Source organism: Balaenoptera ricei, chromosome 13 (genome assembly GCF_028023285.1).
Source record: "Balaenoptera ricei isolate mBalRic1 chromosome 13, mBalRic1.hap2, whole genome shotgun sequence".
In the NCBI taxonomy this organism is placed as follows: domain Eukaryota; kingdom Metazoa; phylum Chordata; class Mammalia; order Artiodactyla; family Balaenopteridae; genus Balaenoptera; species Balaenoptera ricei.
The window spans coordinates 11,558,181-11,570,673 of NC_082651.1; the positions used below are offsets into that span (position 1 = coordinate 11,558,181).

A 12,493-nucleotide genomic window follows, 5' to 3' on the forward strand; every position below is an offset into this window, starting at 1 on the left:
TGTTGTTAACATCTTACAGAACCATGGTACATTTGTCAAAACGAAGGCGGCGGCATCGGTACGTTGCTATGAATTAAACTCTAGACTTTACTTAGGTTTCCTCAGTTTTCCCCGTGATGGCCTCTTTCTCTTCCAGGACCCCATCCAGGACACCATGTGTTTCATTGTCACAGCTCCTTGGCCTCCTCTGGGCTGTGACAATTCCTTAGTCTTTCCCTGTTTTTCATGACTTTGACACTTTTGAAAAGTATCGGTCAGGTATTTTGTTGAATGTCCCTCAATTCAGGTCTGTCTGATGTTTTTCTCATGTTTAGGCTGAGGTTCTGGGTTCTGGGGAAGCATATGAGGGGAGATGCCCTTCTCATCATATCACATCACATCACATCACATCACATTATATCATATCATACCATCTATCCTATCCTATCCTATCACATCACATCACACCATATCATATCATATCATATATCATACCATATATCCTATCCTGTCCTGTCACGTCACATCACGTCACATCACATCATACATATCATTACATGGCGTACATCCTGTCAACATGGCTCAGATTTTTTCTTTTGCTGTAAAGTACAATGAAATACAAAACTATTAAGTGTACACTCTCAGAATTTTGGCAGATGCGTTCACCTATGTAACCCAAACCCCTATCAAAATAGAGAACACTACTATCACCCCAGAAAGGTCCCTCATGCCCTTCCCAGGCCCTGCCCTTCCCCTCCCAGAGGTAACCACTGTTCTGTTTTTGTTCCTACTGTGTTTTAGTTTTGTCTGTTTTAGAATTTAATACAAATGGAATTACACAATATGTTCACACAGCATATTTTTGGTGGTATATTAATTCAGTTTAATCCCACACAGCAATGAAAATGTGTGAAACACAGCTACAGTAGACACTAAGATGAATCTTATTAGCCATGTTGAGTGAGAGAAGCCAGACTCAAAAGAATACATAGTGTCTAATCCCATTTCTTTAATATTTAAAAGCAGTCAAAAATAATTTATGGAGTTACAAGTCAGGACAGCAGCTAGTATGGGCAGGAGGGAGGGAGTGATTGAGAGGGAGACCAAGGGGAGAGTCTGGTGATGTAATGTGATTTCCCTGCACTTGGATAGAGATTATACAGGTGTGTGTAATCTTCGTGATAATTCATTAGGCTATACTTTTATGATTCTTGCTTTGTTCTTGGTGTGTTACATATTATTAAAGTGTTTTAAAATAAGATACTAGTTCATGCCCATCAGTTGTTTGTGTGTATGACAATGCCATGTGTACTCCTTATCTATTGATGTGTAGCAGATTACCTCAAAACTTAACAACCGGTTTCTGTGGGTCATGAATTTCACAGCATCTTAGCTGGGCGGCACTGGGTCTTTCATGAGGTTGCATGTAAGCTTTTGGTTGGGGCTTAAGTCATATAAAGGCTTGACTGGGGCTGGCAGATCCACCCCCAAGGTGGTGTACTCACGTGGCTGTTGGCAGGAAGCCTCAGTGTTTCTCCCATGTGGACCTCTCCATGAAGCTGCTTGAGTGTCCTCACATCATGGCAGCTGGCTTCCTCCAGAGCAAGTGATCCCAGAGAGCCCAGTATAATGTTTTCTAGATTAATACATGCCATTTATGTGTATCAATAGTACATTCCTTTTTATTGCTAAGTAAGTAGTATTCCATTTTACGACTAGACCATAGTTTCTTTATCTGTTCTATTAGTGATGGATGCCCTGGCTGTTTCCAGTTTGGAGCTATTATTGATAAAGCTGGTATGAACATTCTTCTACAAGAATTTTTATGAACAGTTTGCTTTTCTTGGGTAAATACTAGGAGTGTCATTGTTAGGTCATAGAGTAGGTATATGTTTAGTGTTATGAGAAATTGACAGAACCTTTCCCCAAGGTGACTGTATTGTTTTACATTATCACAACAAAACATGAGAGTTTTAGTTGCTCCACATCCTTGTTCATAGTTAGGTTTCTCATTAAAAACTTTTTTTTAGCCATTCAGGTGGGTGTGTAATGGTATCTCATTGTGATTTTAATTTGTATTTCCATGGTGACTTAATGACGTTGAGCTTTTTCTCTCATGCTTATCGGTCATTTTTATATTGGTCATTCTTTTTTTTTTTTTTTTTTTAATAATTATTTAATTATTTATTTGTTTATTTTTGGCTGTGTTGGGTCTTCGTTTCTGTGCGAGGGCTTTCTCTAGTTGAGGCAAGCGGGGGCCATTCTTCATCGCGGTGCGCGGCCCTCTCACTATCGCGGCCTCTCTTGTTGCGGAGCACAGGCTCCAGACGCGCAGGCTCAGTAGTTGTGGCTCACGGGCCCAGTTGCTCCGCGGCATGTGGGATCTTCCCAGACCAGGGCTCGAACCCGTGTTCCCTGCATTGGCAGGCGGATTCTTAACCACTGCGCCACCAGGGAAGCCCTATATTGGTCATTCTTTTGTGAAGTGTCTGTTCAAATCTTTTGGAGGACATCTGTGGGTGTGTGTGTGTGTGTGTGTGTGTGTAGTTCACACGTATAGTTTTGTGTAACCAACCACCACAATCAGAATACAGAACCATTCCATCACCACAGAGAAACCTCCTGTGTTTCCCCTTTAGAGTCAGATTCTCCCCATAACCCTAACTCCTGGCAGCCACTGATCTGTACCTCATTACTATAATTTAGTGATGTTGAGAATGTTATAAAATTGGAATCCTATCGTATGTAACTTTTTGAGATTGGCTTTTTTCCACTCAACACAATGCCTTGGAGATCCATCCCAGTTGTCATGTGTATCAGTGGTTCATTCCTTTTTATTGCTGAGTAGTACCCTATTGTATGGATGTACCACAGTTTAATCTATGCCCCCCTCAAGGGACATTTGGGTTGTTTTTAGTTTTTGGAGATTGCAAATAAAGTTGCTATAAACATTCATGTATAAGTGTTTGTGTAAACAAAAGGTTTAATTTCTCTTGCGTAAATACCCAGGAGTGGAATTGCTGAGTTGTAAACATAAGTGTGTATTTAGCTTCATTAAGACGTTGTCAAACTCTTCCAGATGCCTGTACCACTTTTTAAATATTTCCCACCAGCAGTGAATGAGGGATCCAGTTGCTCTGCACCTTAACACTTGGTATTGTCAGTATTTTTTATCTTCACCTCTCTAGTAGGTATTTATGATTCGATTTTGAAACTTAGTATCTTGTGGTTTGGTCCTAATTCCACGTGTGAAACTTCCCAGTAAAGCTTCGTCTTATTCATGCTGGATGCCCACACCCTTCACCTCTCCGAGGGAAGGTGAGATTCGTGTCTTTCGCTTTAGTTCTTGCTGGTGGCATATCCTAGTTCAAAGGTTTTCAACCTTGTTCTTAGTAAAGGGACCATTTTTTCTCAGGCTAAATCCTGCACAGACCACCGATAAGTCAGATGATGGTGGAGCTGCTGAGGGTAGAGCAGGGCTCTCTCTGTACCCCATACAGACACACCCCCGCAGATGCGTCTCTTAATCTTGACACTAACGCCATCCACCCAGGATCTGCCAAGTCTCTTAATTCTATAGGGCCTCTCTCTGCCATTTGAGGCAGAGAGATAATAATATTTGCCAAATCTTTATATCTTACAGACCCAAGAAACCAGAAAAGAGAAATTATATCTGTTATTATAAAATACCCCAAACCATCGTTGTTTATGATTTATACCGTATCGTTATACACATAGTATTTAAGGTGTCCCATTAAGATTGCTAAACGTGGAGGTTTATATTTAAAGACAGAAAATGCACAAATATGCATGTTGCATAGGAGTTGGGAGAGCTTGAGATGTTCCTGAAACCCTGACTTTTCCATCGCAGAGTTGGTTACCTTTTTGCTTGAAAAGTGTTAGGAATTTAAATATTCAGATTATGATAAGCAGATGTTCAAGCTTTCAGGGAGACAGTTTCTAAAACTTCTTCATCCAGCTTTAATTTCTTTGTTAAATAGGAATGAATTCCTTGGGGGTGGCAGTTGGATGAAGAACAAGCGCCATCTAGTGGTTATGTTTAAATGTACAATTTAACATGTTTTAAAACATCTGTTTTTGGAATAGGTATTATTTTAACACGGTTCAAAAGGCAGAAAGCATATAAAGGTAGAGTGCTGTTCCCTCTCTGCCCAATTCCCCCCACCTCCACCCCACTCACACAAAAGCTAAACACTGTTACCAGTTTCTGGTTTAAAAAAAACAACATCTACCAAGCAAATATGTAGTCTTCTTTTTTAAACATATAGAGCAGCAGTGAAAGAAATATATTCACTTGTTTGCACCTTGATTTTTTTCATTTAAAACATATCTTGGCAATTTCTCCATATTGCCATAGAAAGAAAATTTTCTTTTTGTGTAATATCCTATTGTATGGCTGTACCATATCTTACTCAATCACTTTTCTACTGATGGTCTTTTAGATGTTTGCAATGTCGTGCTGTTACAACACTATAGTGAGTAGCTTATGCCCATGGAGCATTATGCTTATCCCTAATAGTGCATTTTGGGAGTCGGGGTGGGGAATGTGAAAGACCTGTAATTAAAATGTCTAACTTGTCCCTGTTGAGAAATTTCTTTAATGTAAGGAGGTTGGGTATTAATAGTTGAGAGCTATTTAGTAGTAACCCAATTTTCTTGAGGTATGTTTATTTTATTGGTTATAATAATTTCTCAGTTCCTCTGGCCAGTGTATATATTATCTGTGCATTAATAGTCCTCACCTGATCTTGTCCTGTGTCCTATTTTTCTACGTAGACTGACATAATCTGTTACTAAAATTTGACTCCAGTGAGATGCTTGGTATCCGTATGAGTAAGAAGCTTAGTTTAATGTGAAAATAATGTGAAATTAATGTGAATTAGGGATTTTATTTTATTTTTTTAAATTTAAATTTAAATTTTTTGGGCCGCGCCGCGCAGCATGCGGGATCTTAGTTCCCCGATCAAGGATGAACCGGTGCCTTCTGCAGTGGAAGCTCAGAGTCTTAACCACTGGACCGCCAGGGAATTCGCTCTGAATTTGGGATTTTAAAACAGATGAATAACAACCATTTTATCAAAAAGTTACTGGAATGGAAGTGTAAAGAGAGAGCTATCAATAGTTACTTACGTTTTAGAATCTTGTCTGTAAAACACACCACATGGCATTCCCATAGGCTTTGCTGTCTGGTCTTTTTAGTTTGATGTTTCTCTTGATCCACATTTTTCTTTTTTGATTACAAAATTTGTAATTGATAAATACTACAGTTTATATTAAAAAAGAGGATCCATACCTCATATTATTCTATAGCTTATCTCTCCTCACATGTGTGAGGATGTCCAAAGGATAAGTTTCTAGAAGTGGAATTGCTGGGTCAAAAGGTAGGTTCATTTGTAATTTTGATAGATATCGTTTAATTGTTGCACGTGCAGACTGTACCAGTTTGTACCCTCCGTCCCTCGGGCTAGTGTGTGAGAACATCAGCTCCTCACAACGTTGCCAATGTCGTGTGTTATCAGACTGTGTGGATTTTGTTCACGTAATAGGTAAAAATCAGTATTTCAGTGTAGTTTTAATTTGTGCTTCTCTTACTGCATATGAGAGCAGAGATTTAAAAATATATTTGTATCACTTGTATTTCTTATTCTGTGGCCCATGTGTTCAAATCATTTGCCCCCTTTTGGTCTGTTTTTTTTCAACTGAGGTATAGTTGATTTACAATTTTATGTTAGTTTCAGGTGTACAGCATAGTGATTCAGTATTTTTATAGATCGTACTTCATTAAAAATTATTACAGAATAATGGCTGTAATTTCCTGTGCTGTACAATATATCCTTGTTGCATATCTCTTTTTTTTTTCCAACAAAAGGTTCACATGTTTATTACTGAGCTACACAGTGAGCAGTGGTGAGGAAAGATCAAGAAAAGAGGAGAGAGCATCAAACACAGGCAGCTGTTCCAGACACTAGTGATGTTCTGATTATGTGTGCCACTTCATATGTGAGGCTCCTTATAGACCCAGCTTGGTTCTTCTCCAATGTCTTCTCTTAGAGTTGTACCTGATTTTATTACCAGTTTTCATTCGAATCCACTGGGGAATGGGACGATTCTGCTTTTGTTTCTTGGCCAGGAATCGCTTGATCCTGAAAGTCTTGTGAGAAGACATGACGAGGAGCAAATCCAACTGCACATAGGATGGCGGACAAGAGAAAAAGAGCGCATATCTCTTTTATGCATAGTAGTTTGTATCTCTTAATCCCATGCCCTTATCTTGTTCCTCCCCCACCCTCTCCCCACTGGTAACAACTAGTTTGTTTTCTGTGTTTGTGAGTCTCCTTCTGTTTTGCTAGATACGTTAGTTTTATTTTTTAGATTCCACAAATAAGTGATAGTATACAGTATTTGTCTTTCTCTGTCTGATTTATTTCCCTAAGCATAATATTCTCACCTGATCCATCCACGTTGCTGCAAATGGCAGAAGTTCATCCTTTTTTATGGCTAATATTTCATTGTGTATATATACATACATATATGTATATAATATATATATACACATACCACATCTTCTTTATCCATTCATCTGTTGATGGACACTTGGGTTGCTTCCATATCTTGGCTATTGTAAATAGTGCTGCTTTGAACATTAGGATGCATGTATCTTTTCAATTAGTGTTTTTGTTTTTTCCAGATATATACCCAGGAGTGAAATTCCTGGATCATATAGTAGTTCTATTTTTAGTTTTTTGAGGAACCTCCATAATGTTTTCCATAGTGGCTGCACCAATTTACATTCCCACCAACAATGTACAAGGGTTCCCTTTTCTCCACATCCTTGCCAACATTTGTTATTTGTGGTCTTTTTGATAATAGCCATTCTGACATGTGTGAAGTGATATCTCGTTGTTTTGATTTGCATTTCTCTAATAATCAGCAATGTTGAGCATCTTTTCATGTGCCTGTTGGCCATCTGTATTTCTTCTTTGGAAAAATGTCTATTAATGTCTTTCTTCTGCCCACTTTTAAATTGGGTTGTTTGTTTTTTTGACATTGAGTTGTATGAGTTGTTTATATATTTTGGATATTAACCCCTTGTTGGTCATATATTTGCAAATATTTTCTTCCATTCACTACATTGTCTTTTCGTTTTGTTGATGGTTTCCTTTGTTGTGCTTGCTGGTATGTTTTTAATGAATTATAGGAGCTCTGTAATTAGGGAGCTTCATCCCTTTGCAATGACATCAGTAACAAATATTTTGTCCCTGTTTGTCATTTGTCTTTTGACTATTCTTAAGGTGTTTTTGTCATGCACAAGTTTTTGTTATTATATAGTCACATTTATCAAATTTTTCTTTATGGCTTTTAAATATTATATCATATTAGAAAGGTTTTATTGCATTGAGATCATGAAAGAGTTCTTTATGTTTTATCTTAATACCTTGTGGTTTTCTTTTCCTCCACATAAATCCTGATCAATTTGGAATTTATTCTAGTATATGGTGTGAGATAGGGATTCAACTTAATTTTTTCTTCCAGTTGGCTACCCAATTAGGACATCTCAATGTTTTGTTTTTCCCAAGATTTGATATCCCAGCTTTCTCTGAAATATATTAACTTTCCATATGTACTTAATTCCGTTTCTCGACATTCTATTTTATTCCATTGGTCTATCTGCCTATTTTTGCACCGGTTGAATTACTGAGACCTTATCACACAGATCATAGCTCCTCATTTTTAGAGTTTTTCTGGTTGTTTTTGCTAGTTTCCTTTCATATGTGAACTTCAAAATCCCTTATTGGTGTTTTTATTTAGATCATATTGACTGCATAAATTAACTTAGGGAGAATTGATTTCTTTGTGGCGTTTCTTCCTATTAAAACAAATGGTCCATGTTTCTATTTGTTCAAGTTTTTGCTTGTGTACTTTAGGAGTGTTTTAAAGTTTTCTTCAGATAAGTTATGTACATATAAAAAGTTTATTCTTAAGTATATTTTTCTTTTGTTTTATTACTTTTGCAACTGGGATCTTTTCTTTCATGTACTTTCTGATTGTTTATATATCTATATGAAAGCCATTAACTTCTGTTAATTGTGTAGCCTGCCACCTCTTATTGTTTGTAGTAATTTTAGTTGTCTTGGGGGCTTCCAGGTATATAGAACTATTGTATCAGTTACCTATAATGCAAAACTTAGCAGTTCAAAACAATAATTGATCAATATTATGGATCATGAGTTTGTGCGTGGCTGGGGGGGTTCTTCTAGTCTTGTCTGGGCTCATTCATGAATCTGTAGTCAGCTGTAGGTTGAATAGGCAGCTCTTCTGATCTTGACTGGCTTCTTCCACATGTTTAGGGGTTGCCTGGAGGTAGGCTGGTCTATGATGGCTTTGGCTGAGACAACTGAGCTCTTCTTACTTGCCTCTTACTTTATACACCCCACCCCACCCCTTAGGCTAGTCCAGGCATGTTCTTAGATTATCTCAAGCATATTCTCAGGGGGGATTTCAGAGGAGTAAGAGAGCAAGGAAATGCACAAATACTTTTTCGAGCCTTCATGTCTCTCAAAGATACCAATATCTTAATGGCCAAAGCAAGTCACATGGCCAAGCTCAGACTCAAGGGTTGGGGAAGCAGACTCTGCCTCTTTATGAGAACTGCAGTGTCAAAGGACAGGGATCAAGGAGAGGTCAAGCAGAGGGGCCATCAATACAATCAATCTAACACGTGCATCATTGGTAAATAGTGAGAGTTTTACCCATTTCTTTCCAATTTCGATTTCTCTAAATTTTGTTCTCTTGTCTAACTGCATTGGCTGACTCCCCCAGTACAATGTTTAACAAAAACCTCTATGGTGGTTGTTTTCAAAGAACCAGCTTTTGGATTTACTAGTTATACCTTTCTGTTTTCTAACTGATTACTTTTCTGCTTTTCTTTTAATAATTTATTTTTTCTCCTTTCCTTTAGTTTAACTTGTTATTTTCTTCTCCTGATTTCTGTAGTCAGCTGCTGTAGCAGTTGCTGTTGATACCCCACCCTGATCCCCTTACCAGGCCTCTACACTCATCTCCTAGCTGCTATCAACGTTGACTGGTATCAACTCACAGCGAAGCTCCTTGGAATTGTCCTTGCCCAATGGGAGCGACCTTCCCAGGAAATGCCTGAGGTTATGCTTTCTCACTGGGAGTGCCCACAGCTACTGACTGACAGAGTGGGACAACTCTGTGGTGCCACTTATACTCCAGAGCTCCCCACTCTGAGGCTAGATTTTAGCTGAGCCCACGTCTCTGCAAGCCCCCTGGCAGCCCATGTGATCTGAAAGCCTCCTGTCCCAACTGATGCTGGGAATCCTGCTGCATGTCCACACTGCCAGTTGTGATGGTCTGCTTCCCTGCCCGCACTCCCAAAGGCAGTCTGTTGTTTGCCCAGTAACTCCAGACCCTTGTGCATCCTTCAGCTAAGGAGAACAGGCTTCTCTTGCAGTACTTTTTGTCTGTGTCTGCTGGAGATTCTGGGTTGGAAGATTCTATAGCATCTTGTCCAGCATACATACATGGGAGGCAATAAAGAAACCCAGGTGAATTCTGAGTTCCCCCAGGTGGTCTGCCTTCTTCTTTGTACTTTTCAGAGTCATGCTATGCTTGTTTATTGTGCAATGTCTAGGGCTTTTTAGTTGTAAGAGGGAGGATCTGGGAGGAATGGGGCTATTGCACCTTGGCAGGACTGGAAGTCCTCCATTATATAGTATTTCCACCAATACACATAAACAACCCGAAGAACATAGATAATAGTAAAATATAATAACATAATTAGGGAGGGATGAGCTTGAGTATTACTTTTATTTTTAAAATAGAATTTATTTCAGTGTAACTTTCTATATATTAATTTTTGATAATGACTGTGTTTAAAAACTAGTTCACAAAAATTCTTTAACATTTAACAATTGTATCTCATGGGCTAATTTAAACTGGCTCTAACACACCACTGGTTTTATTTATTTATTTAATTTTATTTTATTTATTTATATTTTTTAAAGATTCAATTTTATTTATTTTTGGCTGTGTTGGGTCTTTGTCGCTGCACGCGGGCTTTCTCTAGTTGGCGGTGAGTGGGGGCTACTCTTCTTTGCCGTGCGCGGGCTTCTCACTGTGGTGGCTTCTCTTGTTGCGGAGCATGGGCTCTAGGCGTGCGGGCTTCAGTAGTTGTGGCACGCAGGCTCAGTAGTTGTGGCTCACAGGCTCTAGAGTGTAGGCTCAGTAATTGTGGCACACGGGCTTAGTTGCTCTGCGGCATGTGGGATCTTCCCGGACCAGGGCTCGAACCTATGTTGCCTGCATTGGCAGGCGGATTCTTATCCAATGTGCCACCAGGGAAGTCCCACACAACTGGTTTTATATAATATGTAGATAATATTTGGTCACAATTTTTATTTGCTAGAAGATGACTTTTTTCCCCCTGATGAGCATTTTTAGTTTTTTAATAGATTTGCTGCTCTTTGTAGGGTCATTGTTTCAATTCTATGCTAATTTCTGTTTATTACTTATAACTGAATGATGTGAGCGAAACTGAATGATTTCTAGCCTGGATTTTCTAAGGGGTTTCAGGGTTGGGGGGCTGGGAGAAGCTTGGATAGTGATCCAGGGTGGGTCCTTTTTATAACATGGCAACTTTTTCCTTCCCCGCTGCCACTGAGATAGACCACTTCTCTCAAACGTGACCTGTGCATGTGATTCTTCATGTCACCCTGACCCTAAACCTATAGCTCAGAGACCAGCGGGCCTCGTGCTATCTGCTAGCTCACTGCCATTCTTATCCCGCTTTCCAGATAAGAGCTATAGGTTTTACATCTTGGTGTACACATTTTCCATTTAGGAAGTGAATTTTTACTAGCATTTCCTGAGATCGGTCACCATTTGGCCCTTGTGCTATGAGATCTCTTTCTGTGGTTCTTCTTTTCAGTTTCTCCTGCCCAAAGCCTGCTTGACTCAGATGCTTTGGGCAGGCCTTACTTGTATGTTCAAATCTGGAGATTTTTCCAGTCTCCCATTTTATTGAAATTAGCATTTTAATTTTCTGTTCTCCTTAGGGAAAATACTGACTTCATGCAGTAATGTTTCTACTGAAATCCCCACCAGTGGTTCTGACTCAGAAAAAGAAAAAAGTAAGAATGGGCCTGTCCTGTCTCAAGATTTTTTTGTTAGGGAGTTTCTGTGACCATTTGGCTTTTTTTTTTTTTTTTTTGGTGGGGGGGTTATCTTTTACATTCCAGAATGCACAGTGGGTCCTCTTGGATTTTTCAGTTACCTGCAGACTGGATGGAAAAGAGAAAGTCAAGATGGTTCTTGTTTGGTCTGGGGCAATTGGCCAGCAGGTATTTAGGGAAAATGTTTAAATGTGAGATGCTCTGCTGGTCCTCAGGGGCTACACAGGAGTTTAAGATGTGGACTCTGAATCCATGCAGTTTGTATTCTGGGTGGAAATGAACTTGACATCAGGACAGTATGTGTAGTGAGCATGTCTTTGGGGGCATCCATGGGGACACTGCCTCCACGATCTGGTCATGAAACTAGAGGACCCAAATACGTTTAAGTTCAACCACCATTGAATGGGGCCTCACGTGGGCCAGGCCTTGTAGGGGTCCTGGGACTGTAAAAATGGGTCTGACACAGTTCCTGCCCTTGAGAAGGAGGAGATGGGGTAACTAAGAGCGTGAATGGCAGTTACTACTATTGAACACTTACCATATATATGCAAGCCCTAGTCTAAGCGTTTGAAATGACACTCCTCTGAGTTATGCGTGACTCTCATTCCCGTCGTACAGATGGGAGGATGGAGCCACGGGATGTTGATGTTGGTCACGCAGTTAGTGACAGTCAGGATCCAAAGCTGAGTGAGGTTTCCCCCAAACTCTGGCTGTGCTTTGTGTTTAAACATTTTAGGCGACAGCGTGGATCCTCCCCTCCTACGTCAGTCGAGGTTCGTTGAGAAACAGACACCGAGATGGGACTAGATGTGCAGTCGACTTACTGGGGAAACATCTAGAAGGGTCACAGGGAGGGAGCTGCAGGAGGTGGGGGAACCTTTGGGATGTGTGCGAGCGGGGCTGACACCATGAAATGAGGGAGAAGAAAGGGCCCGGCACCGTCATGAGACAGTCTGCGTGGGCTGCTGGGGGTCCCTGGGCAAAAGTCTCCTGTTGGGCAGGAATGGCCTGAGTCTAGAACCTTGCCATGCTCATCACCAGCCGGGAGCAGCCTGAGGGCAGAGCAGCCTGGGGCCAACACCAAGGTTAATTCCAAGGAATGGCAGCTGCAGGTTGCTGGGAAATGCTGCTCCCACTGTGGGTTCTCTTGAAGGAAATTCTAGGTGACACTCCCGGGGCCACCACACAGGTCTCTCCCATCTCCCCCATTTTCCTATCCCGGACACTTGGGTAGAGGAGGAAATGTTAGAGTCTTGTTTTAAGGTCATTGTCAGGGAACCCTTCTTTCTTTCCTTCCA

The 12,493-nt window shown here is 40.2% G+C and overlaps 2 protein-coding genes across 5 annotated transcripts in view; one reads left to right on the forward strand and one right to left on the reverse strand.

Annotated features, from left to right (window-relative positions):
- ACOXL (acyl-CoA oxidase like) overlaps window positions 1-12,493 on the forward strand; it is a 367,866-nt gene that overhangs the window by 27,945 nt on the left and 327,428 nt on the right. The window lies entirely within an intron of this gene.
- On the reverse strand, window positions 5,864-10,799 carry LOC132377307 (large ribosomal subunit protein eL39-like). The gene is made up of 3 exons (XM_059943484.1): window positions 10,794-10,799; window positions 10,334-10,377; window positions 5,864-6,224 (listed from the first exon to the last, which is right to left on the reverse strand). Exons 1-3 carry the CDS (start codon window positions 10,797-10,799, stop codon window positions 6,011-6,013), a joined length of 264 nt encoding a protein of 87 aa, XP_059799467.1. The 3' UTR covers window positions 5,864-6,010.

Excerpts from the sequence above, each read along its gene's own strand:
- LOC132377307 (XM_059943484.1), bottom strand. Across the intron at positions 6,225-10,333 it reads CATTGGATAAGAATCCGCCT|ATATGCGCTCTTTTTCTCTT; the intron begins GCCAATGCAGGC and ends TGCATAAAAGAG.